At 34.5% G+C, this 16,395-nt stretch overlaps 2 protein-coding genes across 2 annotated transcripts; both read left to right on the top strand.

Moving 5' to 3' along the window:
* The first annotated feature begins 672 nt into the window (after positions 1-672).
* Positions 673-2,731, top strand: LOC113324223. The gene is made up of 4 exons (XM_026572542.1): positions 673-1,318; positions 1,432-1,527; positions 1,737-2,063; positions 2,166-2,731. Exons 1-4 carry the CDS (start codon positions 673-675, stop codon positions 2,729-2,731), a joined length of 1,635 nt encoding a protein of 544 aa, XP_026428327.1.
* Positions 2,732-11,892: 9,161 nt separating this feature from the next.
* Positions 11,893-13,034, top strand: LOC113320845 (protein LURP-one-related 8-like). The gene is made up of 2 exons (XM_026568741.1): positions 11,893-12,291; positions 12,375-13,034. The coding sequence occupies exons 1-2, from the start codon at positions 12,049-12,051 to the stop codon at positions 12,744-12,746; spliced, it is 615 nt and encodes a 204-aa protein (XP_026424526.1). The 5' UTR covers positions 11,893-12,048; the 3' UTR covers positions 12,747-13,034.
* Positions 13,035-16,395: the final 3,361 nt, after the last annotated feature.

Here is a 16,395-nt window from a genome sequence, read left to right as displayed (position 1 = left end):
AGAAGGTAAATGCAGAAAAGAATGTAGTTGCAGCTAAGAAGATTGATGAGGTATGGAGGAATGAATTGGTTTTGGTTGAAGTAGGCAAAGCCGATTCATTGCAGGCCATGGGTGTGGAGAACAATGTTGATAAAGTTGTTAATGGATGTTAAGATTATTTCTTGGAATCTTAGAGGGTTGAATGCATTTGATAAAATGAATGCTTTAAAGGAGTTGATATGGAATCAAAAATGTGATGTTTGTTTGGTGCAGGAGACAAAAATCATGAAGATGAAAAGATGGTTAGTGAAGCAATTGTGGTTTGATGATGAGTTTGATTGGAGTTTTGTTCCATCTGTCGGAAGTTGTGGTAATAGTGGTGGTCTGCTGTCAATTTGGAGTACTAAGAAGTTATCTAAAGTGGATGAAAGAAGGGGTGTTAATAATTTAACAATTGGGTTCAAATCTAAGACTGGTGGAGAAAAATGGGCAATCTGCAATATATATTCTCCTTGTGGTTATGCAGAAAGAACAAAATTTTGGGGAGATCTAGCATTAGTTAAAGACTGGTGGAAGGATCCTTTATATATTGTTGGTGATATGAATGCTTTTAGATGAGAAGAGGAGAGGAATAGGGGGGAAGGTGATAGTAGGAACAATGAATTTCTGAATAGTTTCATTCTCAAAAATGAAATGGTGGACTTGCCATTGGTGGGTGGTGCTTTCACTTGGTTTGACATGCATGAAGATCCCCTTCTTTGTAGGTTAGATAGATTTCTTTTAAGTGTTGATTTTGATATTCTTTTTCCTAATGCAATTCAAATTTCTCTAACTAGAGTAATTTCTGATCATAAGCCTTTGATGTTAGTAACAAAACTTGGTATTAAACCTAAACCATATTTCATATTTGAGAATGGTTGGTTAGTGCACAAAGATTTTTTGAAAAAGGTGGAGGAGTGGTGGGGTGTTATGGAGTTTCAAGGACAAGCTAATTTTGTGTTCTTCAAGAAATTGCAAAATTTGAAGTACTTTTTGAAGAACTGGAGTAGAGAGGAATTTGGTGGTGTTAAGAAGGAGAAGTTGGAACTTACAAAGAAAATTGAGTTGCTGGATGTTATGGAGGAAACTCATAAACTCACTAAGGAGCAATTTGAAGATAGAACAAGGTGTTTGTTGAGGTTAAGGAGCATTAAATCTATGGAGGCTAGGAAGTGGCAAGCTAGAGCTAAGCAGAATGAATTCAAATGGGGGGACTCTAATACTTCATACTTCAATAGGATTGCTAGTGCTAAGAAAAAGAGGAATACTATTGCAAAGTTGGATATTGATGGAGTAGAATGTTTTGATCATGAAAGCATCAAAATGGTCATGAGAAACTATTATGAATCTCTTTTCTTGGAGAAAAATGAAGATATTTTTCTATGGATAATATGCATTTTACTGAGATCTCAGTGGAGGAGAATTTGGAGATGGAAAAGGCTTTTTCTGTGGAGGAGATTTTTGATGTGGTGAAACATTTTGGTGCTAATAAGGCACCTGGTCCTGATGGTTTTTCCATGGAATTTTATAAAGTTTGTTGGAATATCATTAAGGATTATTTTATGAGATTTATGGAGGAATTCTTTAAATTTGGTTCATGAGATTGGAGGTTAAATTGTTCTTTTATCACATTGATTCCTAAGAAGGAGGATTATTGTACTCCTAGAGATTATAGGCTATTAAGTCTTCTTGGAAGTGCTTATAAAATTCTTTCAAAGGTGTTGGCAATAGATTGAAGAGGGTGATGCATAAATTAGTCTCTGAATTTCAAGGTGCATTCATAAAAGGTAAACAGATTCTTGATGGTGCTCTTATTGCTGGTGAATGTGTGGATAGTAGGATGAAGTCCAAGATACCTGGTTTATTGTGTAAAATAGATATGGAGAAGGCATTTGACAATGTCGCATGGAGTGCATTGCTGAGAATTATGCAGAAGCATGGTTTTGGGAGGAGGTGGATTTCTTGGATAAAATGGTGTGTGTCTACTTCTCATATTTCTGTGTTGGTGAATGGGGCATATACTGAGAAGTTTAAGCCTACAAAAGGTTTAAGACAAGGATAATCTCTATCTCCATTTCTGTGTTTTCTGGTGGTGGAGATTCTGTCAAAGCTGGTGGATGATGCTGTTTTGAGGAAGCAAATTTCAGGTTTTCAGGTGGAAGAAGAAGGAACTGTTATTTCTCATTTGCAGTTTGCAGATGATACTTTAATATTTGTGGATGCTAATGTGGAGGAGGTTAGAAGATTGTTTCTTATTCTTACTTCTTTTGAGTGTTTGACAGGTATGAAATTGAACTTGGAGAAGAGTTCCATGATAAGTGTAGGTGTTGATGAAGTTATTGGTGATTTAGCTTTGGAGTTGGGTTGTAAGGTGGAGAAATTACCATTCAAATACTTAGGTTTACCTATTGGTGCAACTGCAAGGTGCACAAGTGTTTGGGATGAGGTTATTAAAAGAATGGAGGTGAAATTGGCAACATGGAAGAAAAGATTTCTTTCAAAAGCTGGAAGGTTAGTTCTTATTAGAAGTTGTTTATTAAGTCTTCCTGTGTATTTCTTGTCTCTTATTCCTATGCCTGTTAGTGTGGAGAAGAAGCTTAATAAACTGATGAGGAATTTCTTATGGGATTCTACTGAAGAAAGAATAAGGATGTGTTGGGTTTCTTGGCTTAAGATATGCAAACCAAAACATTTAGGTGGTTTGGGTAGTTAAAAACTTAAGATGCACAAGCAAAGCTTTAAAAGCTAAATGGGTTTGGAGATATGTAAATGAAAAGAGAGCTTTATGGAGAAGAATAGTTCAACAGAAGATGAAGAATGGTGCTGAAGTTGGTTTGCCATATGATGATTATACTGCAATTGGTAGAAGTAATTGGAAATGTATTTTGAAATCTGGTTCTTTCTTGGATGAGCATGTTAAGGTTAAGCTGAATAATGGTAAGGCTGTAAGGTTCTGGATTGATAGTTGGTCTTATTTTGGTCCTCTGAAGAACAGATATCCTGCTATTTTTAAGGCAGTCAGCAACAAGAATGCTTCACTTTGGGAGATGATTGAGAATGGGAGGTTGAAATGTCAGACAAGAAGAAGATTATACCAGCATGAACAATTTGAATGGGATATGTTGTGTAATGATCTTGGCCATGTTCATGGTTTGATTGAAGAAGAGGATGTGGTGGAGGTTATGAAGGATTATTCAGTAAAGAAGTGTTATGAGTTGTTAGTACAGGATGATACTAGATGGGTTTTTAACAAGTTTTTACGGAAACAAGGTATACCAGCTAAGGTAAGCTTCATGCTACGAATAAATTTCATGATTCTTTACCCACTCTTTCAATGCTTAAGTATAGAGGGATGGATATTGAAAATACCTTGTGTCTTTTCTGTAAGAAGGAGGAGGAAAATGCAGACCATTTGTTTTTTGGATGCTCTTTTGCTCATGAAGTCTGGTGTCATTTCATTAAGGCTTTTATAATATCCTTGGTAGCTCCTATCTCAGTGAAAAACTTATTTTTAGCATGGGATTTGAATAACTTACAAGGCAGATGTAAAAGGATATGGTGGAAGGTGATATATGCTGTGTGTTGGCAATTGTGGACTGAGAGAAACAGAAGGAATCATGAAGGAAGAGAAATGACAGTTGAGGAAATTTTAATATTGGTAAAGCAGAATATAGTGCTTTGGTGCTCTGAAGAAGATGTGTTTGCTCATGTCAGTGTAAACCATGTTTTATTTAAGTAGGAGACTGTTCTACGTATGTGATGTTTGAAAAGCTCCTTCCCTTGTACATTTTTTCCTCTTTTAATATAACCATTCCAATTCAAAAAAAAAAACAAAAGAGATTGACCAGCAAAGTTCATTATTTTTACATCTTACCACTTAAAGACCTTGACAAATAAAGCTCTCACATTAAACGGTGGTGAAATCCTCGCTTCCTATTGGCCTAGAAAGGACTTTTCTAATGCAGAAGTTATGTGAGGATACTTCGCATAACTCTACTGGTTGTAAAAATTAAAATTTGGTTAAAATTTGGATACATCAAATACTTAATTGTCCGTTAGTAACGGTGTTTAAAAAAAGTAGGTGAAAAATACTTATATTAGAATTTAAACTTGAATTATTTAGTCACACCGTGTTTACACCTATACTTAACTGTACTTTAGTAAAGGTGGACAAAACTCACGTCCAAACCGTTAAATAAATAAAATAAAATAAACGTGGAACCTTTAAAACGTGAAACTCTTAAAAAGAAATTCATGTAAAAAAGGAAAACTTTGACACACCAAAAAAAAGGAAATCTTTGACAACACTTCCATCGAAATTGTTAAAAAAAAACCATTGAAATCGTCAAACTCTTTGTTTCCCGTTTAATTAAGGAAATCATGTTGCAAAGGAAAGTGGTGATTCACCTTTTGTATACTTAATTAAGGAAATTGTGTTAGACAGTTAGTATGGAAATCATGTTAAAAAGGAAATCGGGTGATTCAACTTTTGTTTATATATGCAATTCATAACATGAAGATTCATGTTTTGTTTATATATGCAATTCATAACATAAAATTATTCAATTACAGAGTTTTATGTTGTTTGGTAGCTGCTACATGGTATTAGGTTTAGGCAAGATTAGTGTTGCTCCTCCTCACCATCCGCAGATTTAATTTCACCTCTTTCTTCTATATTAGTTATGATCACTAATTTTGTTCTGATTATCAATTTGTTGTATTTTATACAAGTTGCTGATTTGTTGTATTTTATGCAAGTTGCAGGTACAATTTATTTTGAAAAGGTATGGATAAACAACCTAACTAAAACACACGGAGAATAGGTAAAACCACATCCCATCCTTTTCCATTCTTTCTGCTTGGATTTTGATTTTGTAGCTAAACAACAATAATGAACAGCATGCTACAACAATTTCAATGATTTTATCCCATGTCTATTGGTTAAGTTCGTTACATGATGTTGTTCTTTAAGTATAAAGTCTGAAGCAACAGTTAAGATCCGTTGGCGTGCTACCGTGTTAAGATCAGTTGGAGCGGTATTTCACAACTGTGTTTGAATTTTGTAGGGTTTAGATGCTGATAATTAGTTCAATGAGGAAATGGTGTTTATTTTGTATCAACAAGCGAGAAAAAGGGTAGAAGTAATCTTCTCATAACCCGTGTCTCTTTCATGCAGATATATCAGTCTATTATAATAGACTGTTTGTACGGTAAGTTGAATAAATTAGAAAAGCAGATGTATTAGTTGATTATAATTGACTGTAAGGACACCTACGACCTATTATACAATACTTAATCATTTTCTCGCGACCCTGATAGTATACTGCCTCTTTTCCTCTCCATACTCTTTTGTTTAATTCCCTTTCTTAGATGTTTTATCTTACTCATTGAAGGTGTTAATGTCTGTTATTTTGTATTCACAGAGCTTCCACACATTACAGTAATAGTAATTTTGGTGGTGATATTAGTCGTGTAATCATGGACATCGACTTCTTCAATTCGTAGGTTGAGAAAGATTGATACATTGACTGTATGAGTAACCTCCTTCTTCAATTTGTGCATTTAACTTTGCTTTTGAGGCTTTTGTTGCTCTTTGGGAGAAATAAGATTATTAGACCACGTCAGAAACTTTTGTCAAAGGATTGTCGTGCTATTCCGTTGCTAAATTTGTGTACTTTGGGTGTCTATAGGAAAATATTATTTTTGGTCGGGGATTTGCAACTGAAATTCTTTAAAAGAAATTTGTTTCCCACAATTGAGGCTAATGAGGGATATTCAGTTTGGTTAAGTAATTATCATTAAAAAAAGAATTCTGATGCAACTCCTGGCTTTTACATTTTTTTAACTAGCTTTCTTTCAGATGTGGTTTTTGGTTTTTGGCAGAGCCATCAAATGGTATCGGTGCTGAGACTACATGTGTACTTGCAGTACATATCACAATGAGGAATATATCTGAACATATTTTACAGTCGATGTTGTAATTATCGAGGTGAGTAGTACAATATTCATCTTCATCTTGAAATACTATTCAGTTTATTTATTTGTTCACCATTGATTATAAAACCATGGTTAGTAACAAGACCATCTCATTGCTACAATTGTGGTGCAAGAGTAATCAGTAAATCGAAAACCTCGGAAATTTGCGATACATATCACCATTTAAATTAATTAGACATGTGAAATTTGAATAATTTGGATTTTGAGATGTTCAAGTTCTACTTTATATACGTTAATGCCAAACATTTATTTTGAAATGTAATAAAGATGTGAATTGTTGTAATACATTATGTTTGACAATAATTTCTCTTGATTGCTATCTTAGCTCAACTAGTAGAGCACATGACCGTCATCCATGTAGTTGTCGGTTGACTCCCACATATGGCATATAAGTTTAAGTCATTGTGCAAGGGGCTATGAACCCAATTTTCCATATGTTATTATGTTTTGGGTATGATTTCAACACTATAGTAGGTGTTCACTGGCTCAGGCAAATTTGTATTAATCTGAACTTATGTTTTGGGTATCAATCAGTATTTTATTAAAATATCTACAGTACACATGCATGACTGCTTAAAAAGCAGGATTGTCGTGTTTGTAATTAAAGTAAAAACATCACAATGAGAAAACAATGGGATTTTGATTCTTATTGCAATGTGTTGTTTTTAATGAAAGTACTCTTCTCGATTATGTGATTTTTTATCCTATTTTGCTTTCAGCATAAAAAATTTACATCCCCAAATATTGTCCCTATATAATGCTTTGGATCAGGCATTACAGTTAGTGCAGAACTCATGGGAAGCCCATGTTCACTTTTCAGTTCGGAGTTATCGTGTGGGCAGCAAGGTCTGTAGCGGGATGTGTTTGGCAGATGAAAATACAATAATCTTCCAACTGGTGGAAAACTTATAGCTCAGTGGAAAAAATCGATAGTAACGGTGAGTGGAAACCTTATAGCTCTTCCAAGGAGATTTTGCTTTGATAATCAATCACCCTTCCATGAAATTCCACAGTAACTCGGAGGTTCGAAGTGACAGCACCAGAAACTTCAGCACAAAACTCGGAGGATACTTCATGTATAAGGGTTGGTATATTGCTTTGAAACTCCGTAAGTTTGTGAAAACCAATCCGAAATAGTTTTACCACGACAACATTTTCATTTTTATATTTAGATCATGAATAAAATTATTCGTCATCATTTCAATTATACGAAGTTGAATATATACTTACTACATTCTCTCGGAATTCGTGTTCCCCGAGAACGTGATGTTTCTAGATGGCACTCATTGTAAGATGGTTCCTATAATGAGTCAGCTAGCAAATCTAAAAGTGATTTGAGTATGAATGAAACCGATACTGGGTGGACTTAATTGATTTGAGTGACTTATGAAATTTATGCAAAGTATCGAGATACTGAAGTAGCCTTGGAATCAGGGGATGTACTGATATTTGTTGGTAAATCCAGACATATTTTCATGGTGTAACTTCGAGTCTTCTAGATAGAGCTCCAAAATCTTTCGTTGCTGAAGCAAATCTCCATCAGAGACGACTGAAATTACCCTATACGTATTCGACAGTGAAATAAACCCATTAATGTTGATTTGTTGTTTGTATCCTGTACCGGTTTCTTTAGAAATATCTAAGTGAAGTTTTGGTTGTTAACTTTATTTTTGTTCTGCACAGGACAACAAATGCTCAAGTAAAGCGGAAGCAAATGTGTTAGCCTATTGAAGTGCCTTTCGGAGTGATTGCACGTCAACAGTGTATTACATATGGGCACCATGTAATTATGTTAAATGTGAAATGAAGAGTATTTCCTCATGAAGGTGGGTTTTCTATTTTGTGTAGTTTGGATATGGTTTACTTCCCGTGGAACTTCAAGAAAATTCACCAACTTATTATTATTTCAAGCAAAAATGTTAGATTATAGAGCATCCTCAAGGGCGGTGAATATTTTGAGGTTGCTTGGTGAATATTTTGAATTTCTTATAGGTCTACAGGAAGAACAAACTGTCTACATGTATAAGTTCTCGCTCAATTACTTTGTATAGCTGTTTTCTTTTCTTTTTTCTTTTTTTCCCCATATTAGTGTCAATATATTTAATTAATTTGCATATTAAAGGTTCTAATTTTTTATAAGTCTATATGAAGAACACACATGTCTGTTACAAGTCGTTTAGTTTTGATAGTTTGTTGGTATAATCAACGCACGGTGTTTTTTAGATAAAAAATATTACGCGACGGGTGAGGCGAAGCAGAGTCACAACGAATAATAAATGCATCGCGGCCATAATGGTGGATGATTTTAGGATCCGCCCGGTGCGTAGCACGGGCACAAAATCTAGTATAGCTTTACAATTCATACTACACTTAGAAATTAACACCATTAGTTAAATCCTCCAAATTAAAGATAGTCAACTCTTTATTTATTTACTAATACTAATACGTAGAATTGTAGAAAAGATGAACACAATGGGTTTCTCTTTCTCTTTTTCTATTTCAAACTATTTTCTTTCTCACTGGATAGGAATCATGAAAAGTGAGAACCTGTAGGCTAAAATTCAATTCGAGGACGGTTCATCTATATAAAGAAATGATTCCAAAATATGACTTAAAACTTGAAAAGAAATAGCAGACTGTCAGATTGATTGAAAATTTGTCTCACCATAATCGTATAAGCATTTTTACTTTCCACGTAAACATTCCAAATAACAGATCACTTGTTTCACAGTGTTATCTGTAAAATGGCAAACAAAGGTATGAACCTCAGGCTTTTTAGCCAAGCCCATTCTAGTACAGTATTCCTTTCATATGATATCAACATCACGATCAAAAGAATGATTTCGACGCCCATGTAGATATATGCTTTTCCACTGCCATCCCACATAAGAAGTGCAACATTTTTTATTATCGAGTCAAAACCACATAAGCTACATGTTGCGGCCTGAAGTTCTTTTTCTCGATAGAGTTCCTATTCTTTTTTTCTCTTATTCACGCTTTGTAGAAGTCCCTAAAGTGAATTACCCTAGGTTCCCAAATCATTGAGAAAAATTATCTTGTTTAAGAGAAGAAAAGAGAAAAATGCGTAAAGCATGGACCATATGGAAAGGGAAATGGGTAAAGCGTAGTCATCTTGATGATAACTTGATAATGGAAAATGGGTCATTTGTCCAAATATTTTTAAATCACGGTTCAAATGGACGAGTAAAAAATAGTTTGGGTGAAATGGTCAAAAAAAAAAGTAAGGATGAAACTGGTTTTATCCAAGCTTAAATTTAAAAAGTAGCAAGGATGAAACTGGATACATCATGTGTAAAATAAAAATAAGAAAAAAATATTTGAAAATGGACACGATTAAACTGGTTACATTCTGCCTATTTTTACATTTTTGTCCATTTAAACAGTATCAAAATCTAACTGTCCATTTCACACAGAAATTGTTGATTTTGATATTTTTAACTAATTTTGTGACTTAATAAGGCCATACAATAGATGGTTAGGTTTGGGTTTGAGTCGCGCTTGGATGCATGCTATGCATGGAAGGCCCTAGCTAATCAACTTTGGATCGACAATCTGTTAGGCGATCGTATACTAATTCAGGTGGGGTGCCCACCGTGCAAGGTTAATGGTTTGAATGAACCTTGGATAAATGGTGGCGTGAAGGCGTCCACGAAAAAATGTGTGTTTTCCATCGTTTTACGTATTGGTTTGTCAGACTTCAAGACAAGCTGATTATTAATGTTAACATGTATGATATCGTAACACGAAATAGTTGCTAAATGATGTCACTTTACAAAATAAAGTAGATAAGATGAAAATGGGTCATTTGTCCAAATATTTTTAAAACATGGTTCAAATGGACGAGTAAAAATTAGTATGGGTGAAATGGACACAAAAAAAAAATAGTAAGGATGAAACTGGATTCATCCTGACTTAAACTTAAATAATTGCAAGGATGAAACTGGATGTATCCTGATGTAAATTAAAAATAAAAAAAAGTATTTGAAAATTGGTAGGATGAAACTGTTTACATCCTGACTATTTTTACATTTTTGTCCATTTAATCAGTATCAATTTTTAAATGTTCTTTTCACTCAGAAATTGTTGATTTTGGTTTTTTTAACAAATTTTGTGTAAGTCCTGAGAAAAATGAGCATGCACTTAGTTGAACAATATTAATGACTCCACCCATCTTATTGATTGAATTCTTTTTTTTTTTTTGAATAACAAGGAACCTTTTCATTAATGGTAATTCGAGGTTACAATGAATTTAAGATCCAAATTAAGAAAAACAAAATCATACCGTAAAAGCACACTACCGAGAAATTCGAGTAAGACAAATATAAGTATGCATAAAAATGAATTCTTATTTGCTAAAAAAGTTAATCATTACAACTTACAAGGCTTGGACGGTTTAGAGTCGTACCTCCAATGACGCTAATTCCGTATGACTATACATCAATCCACATCTTTGTATGTCATTCAAACAAAAATATGCATTAAACTTAAGAAACCTAAGCAGACGTTTTATGGGGAGAAGAAGAAATCAACCAACCCTCTCTGAGTCTCTGGCGCCGTGGTACGGGGAGATTTATATAGTGCATATTACATCCCAGCTAATGCTTGCGAATTATAATAGCCGCACACCTTAATTGAAATGAGGAAATCTAATCAGAGACCGAATTGTTTATCTTACCCTTAATTTTTAAAGTTAAATACTTGGCTGAAACTTATCTGATCCTCAGTTTTTTATTGGATTATTGATCGATGGCGAAATTGGCTTAATTCAACTAGCTAAACCGTCTTAATTTTATCCTGTTGTACAAGAAATCATCAAAATATATATACTCCCTCCGTTACTTTTTAATAGGCCAGTTTCTATAAATAAAAATTTCAAAAAAATAGGCCAGTTTCTAAATTGGGAAAGTCAAATGTTACTTTAATTTTTTGGGACCACTTGCAGTTCACTTCTTTTGATGACAAGTGTCATGGGGGACCATTCCACTTCACTTCTTTTATTGACAAGTGTCATGAGGACCACTTCACTTCACTTCTTTTATTGACAAGTGTCGTGAGGACCACTTTCAATAATTACTTCACTTAATTTCCTTAATTTTCTCTAAAAACCAAATCAGCCTATTAAAAAGTAACGGAGGGAGTATATATATATATATATATATATAATTTGAAGATAAATTACTTTATCATTCGCAAAGAGAATTAAGGCTATTGATATGTTTGTAAGTACGTGCTTAGCCAATAGTCATCCAGACTTTGCTCAAATTGTTTAATATTTAGGAAACGCGTCCTCGGGCTTCACTTATTTTATCTTCTTGAAGTGGAAAATGACTTTATTTCTACTCATTTGCCATTGAATTTCATTTCATTTCATCTTGCTAGCTAAACCAAGCTGAATGAAACTTGCATAACATCAATCACAACGTCGATGGTATACCGTATCAGACTTGCCAGTTTGCGGCAGTTCACTTAATTCAACAGTTGCTGTCATGATCATTGTTGCGAATTGATATCGAAGAAGAACTAAATTTTGACGCCCCTCTGCACTTTGCGAGGGTCGCATAAAACCGCCTAAAAGAATCCTTTCGCAAAAATACAAAATGAAAACAATCTTAAATTCTTCTTAATAAAATATCTATTTTTATATCCACTTGGCATCCCACTTCACCACAAACTCGTTTTTCCCATCGAAATCTTCGTTAAAATAATTAAAAGATGAAAGATAAAATAAATATTCTTATTCACTTCAAAGCAAAGATCCTATCATCACCTTCTCTACATTCTCTACAGTCTACTCCCTCTTCCAAACTATATGCACCCAACGTCATATGGAAAACTGTAAGGGCAATATCGACTTTCGATCATCAACCACTTGCTTGTATAAATAGGAGTACTTCCCGTAACATAAGTTTCCAGGATCAAAGTATTTCTTCTACTTAATCACAGTTTGCTCTTTCTTTCTCTATAATAACTTGATACCTGTTCCACCGGTTTCGTATACAAAGATCAAGAACCATGACAAAGGTATACCCAAATGCAACAACTGAAATCTCAAAAATTCCGAAACAAATTTCAGACAGGGAAGTGGAGGTGTTAACAGTATGGAAAAAATCACTTCTCTTCAACTGTAACGGTTTTACCGTTTTTGATACAAAAGGGAATCTTGTTTTTCGTGTTGATAATTATCGAGCTGGGATTAAAACGGAAATCTTTTTAATGGATGCCTTGGGAAAAACTCTTCTTACTATCCGTCGTAAGGTGAGGACCGATCAAATTCTGTCATTTGTGTTTAGTCTTTTTCATGAATGGTAGTCTAAATGTTTTGTTAATTTTGTTTACAGAAACTGAGTTTATCGGATAACTGGATGGTGTATGACGGAGAAAATTCTGTCAATCCAAGATTTATAGTGAAAAAGCACGTGAATTTCTTGACATCAAAGAACTTAGCTCATGTGATATCTTGTACTCAGGGTAACAATAAGGAATTGATGTACGAGATCATTGGATCATATGCACAACGGTGCGTGGGTGTGTATGATAACAGGAAAAGACTTGTTGCAGAAATTCAACGGAAAGAAGCTAAAGCAGGTGTAACATTTGGTGGTGATGTGTTCAAGTTGATTGTACAGCCACAAATTGATTCAACTGTTGCAATGTCTCTTGTTATACTAATGGAACAGATGTTTGGTTCTCGAAGATCAAAATCAATTTAAGGTTTAGATTATGATCAGTGAAGAATGCACCCAATGGGGTTGTGACCAACGGTGGTGATGTTGTTTTGACACCCCTTTAAGCCTTCCCGGCGGGTACTTCTCATTGATGCAATTTTTGCCTAATAAGCAACTTTTTTCTTGTATCTTTCAAAAATGGGTCTGGTGAGCTTGGATTTTCCTTCTTGTGTAGAAAATCTACCAAGCTATCTTGTGTAGTGGGTGTAAATATTCTTGAAAAGGAAATGAAAGAAAAAATGGAACAAAAGTACAACTGATGTTCATGACTTATTTTGTTTCCAATCTTCTTGCTTTTGGTTTTAACTTTCAAAAATCTACATAATGATGTTCATGACTTATTGACTTATTTCGTGGTGTGATATAATTAGCAATTTGATAATGATTTGAGTTATGCTGCTCTGAAACAAGTTGGTACCAAATCGTATACCAATTGCTTCAAAAAAAAACAAACACAAAATTGGTTAGAAAAACCAAAATCAACAATTTCTGGGTGAAATGGACAGTTAGATTTTGATATTGTTTAAATGGATAAAAATGTAAAAGTAGGCAGGATGTAACCAGTTTCATCGTGCCCATTTTCAAGTATTTTTTCTTATTTTTAATTTACACAGGATATATCGAGTTTCATCCTTACTATTTTTTAAATTTAAGCTAAGATGAATCTAGTTTCATCCTTGCTATTTTTTTTTTGCCATTTCACCCTAACTATTTTATACTCGTCTATTTGAACCGTGATTTAAAAATATTTGTAAAAATGACCCATTTTCCGAAAAAAAATCGTATACCTATTAATGCCGAGAGGCATTAGCAAATTTTCCAAGGAACTAGTGCCGACAAAGACAGCATCCCCAACACAAGTACCATTTTGTGAAATGTTGTGGATAGTGACTCGTACTTATTCTCTTCCACAAAGAAACCTGCGTCCACTCGCAATCTTGATTGATTACCTTGTGGGCTCATCAGCAGCTGGAATAATTGAAAACCGGAGAGAATGCAAATTCCAAACAAATTATCACTTGGCGTCTTTTTTAGACTTCGACGAAGTGAACTCACTTCAGTTGGCCATTCCAAGGCACGCTAATAAGTAACGGGTACCACGTATTTGGTGGAGCTTAAAGGGCTAGTACACAAGGGTATACGATACCCAAAAATTTATCAGCTACAATTAGAATTTTATGCTTTGAATCTAAAATAGCAAAACAATGGAGCAGAGCATGAGCAATGGTCTTCGGATCAGAGTTACATCGGGAAAACACGTTGGAGTCGAAGGTCGGAAGGTCTTCGTTGAATGTTTTTCACAAGAAAACGGTACTTTTGATAGACACTGCTGAGTCCATAAGAACTCAGTTGATGATAGGGGTGTTTGATGCCCTTGATTCAAGGTGCTATAATCAATGTACTGCCCTAGTGTTAATTGTCTATCCTTTGTTTTTTTTCGTCTTGATCCATCTGGTGGTGCTTACTAGGGAAGATAAAGGTTACTACTGCTAACAAAAGTTACTAAAAACCTACTAGAGACTTAAATACAGATGCAGCAGGAATTACAGACTCAAACTAGATTACACTAATAAAACAAAAGCAGATTACTACCATATTATACAAAAGAACAAGGAAAAAATAAAACTTGAAGAAAAAAAAGTCGAGAGTTAAAGAATAACAAAACGATGGTAAATGTGGTGAGTTCACCGGCATAATATGTTGCATTCGGTCTTTATTCCTAGATATTTATTCTCAAGAAAATTGGTAAGTCTTGGGTTATCACCATTTTGTCTGAGATGATGAAAACCATAAAAAAAAATTGAGTCAAGTTAAGAGCCGACTCATAAAGTTCACCCAGAACTTAGCTTTTCCATAAAATTATCACCAAAACAAGAATTAGCATCTTGTTTAAGCATACGAACGAGATCAAGATATAAATAAACTTCACAATCAAAAACATTAATCTTCTAACCAAAAAAAACCCCTTAAATATTTTAAACATAGGCCAAAGCAAACCTCAAAAAAAAATTAATCTTAGAGAAGAAATAGAAACGACCAACAAATCTGTCAAAAAGCATAACAACAACAAGGGTAATTGATGGAAAAACATGGAAAACTTAACGCCTTTCAAAAAACTAAAATTGAAAATAAAAGGTTTTGATGCTTGGAGTTTGATATAGAATCAGCTTGTAGCGACTCATTCCATGATACCAGCAACATGATGGAACAAATATAATACTAGCAAACATGACGAAATACAACCAACGAATAAGGTAAATGTATGTAAAAACCATTTCTCATGGTTACCTGACTTGAGAAGAGGAGAAGAACGACATCATTATCAACAAATTACAGGATTGGGAGGATTAATCGAGGAAAACAACCATAATAGAAGTGTAATTTTTGCACAACCACAACGAAACAACAATTAGAGATGAAGAAAACCCATCGATGAAGAAAATGAATACACAGTTCGGACTAGAAACTAAATGGATAATCTAACAGTGTCAAGCCAGAAAACCGCTGAACTAGCTGAAAATTGTTAAAGAAATCATAGAGATTTTAGGAGGCACGGTTTAATGGTTTCAGTTTCAGTTATTAGTTGTTTTTGTTCTCTTACAACACCTAATCTTTGGTGGAACGTTGATACATATTACCACGATTTTTTTTGTAATGACAGTTTACTCGATTAGTGTTATTAAAATTAAGAAAAATTGTATACTTTTATTGAAATAAATTAGTGTACTTGTTATTAGATGGTCTAACTGCAATATAGTGGTAAATATATTAATATGTTTAGTAAATGTATGTGAAGTGCACAGATAAATTATAGAATGATTTTGTGAGGCAAAATTTGACTTAACTTTAATTTTTAGGTAGGAAGTTGAACTTGGTTTATTAAGTGAATTTATTTATGAATGTTCATGAATATCACCGGATGATTTTGTGCATTGCATGATGACTTATACATATTTTAAGTAAGTGTAACCCTGAGTTATAAAATAATCTCGCGTATTTACGGGGTGAGATTTGATAATTTTGTATCCTATACTACGATTTATTTTGAGTGAGTGTACCTATAAAATATACTCATTCATTCCTGTGCATTATTGGATACCTAAAGAAATTAAAATTAATTTAAGTAGCTGTTGATGGTGGTTTTTAGTTTAGGGTTAAAATCGTAAAACCGTACAACTGACATGACGTCACTGTGACCATTAACACATTTATTGAATCGACCAGCATGTCTACGTAAGAATTACCAGGGTACCTTTTTTTTATGTGTCATGTTTCACGGCTGAACCCTTAACATTGACCGACATCATCTATGTCAAACCCTAATTCTCATGCTTCCGCGCAAAGGCATGCCAACCATGCCAGCCACATCTCCGCGCCAAGGCATGCCAACCATGCCATCCGCACCACTGTGCCAATGGCAAACCATGCAAGCCATATCTTCGCGCCAAGGCATGCCAACCATGCCAGCCGCACCACTGTGCCAATGGCAAACCATTCCAGCCACATCTCCGCGCCAAGGCATGCCAACCATGCCAGCTCACCACTGTGCCAATGGGAAACCATGTCAACCACATCTCCGCGCCAAGGCATGCCAACCATGCCAGCCGCACCACTGTGCCAAAAGCAAACCATG

Source organism: Papaver somniferum, chromosome 11 (assembly GCF_003573695.1).
Source record: "Papaver somniferum cultivar HN1 chromosome 11, ASM357369v1, whole genome shotgun sequence".
NCBI lineage: Eukaryota > Viridiplantae > Streptophyta > Magnoliopsida > Ranunculales > Papaveraceae > Papaver > Papaver somniferum.
Note: the sequence above shows the minus strand (reverse complement) of the source record. Positions and strands in the feature narration are given on the sequence as shown.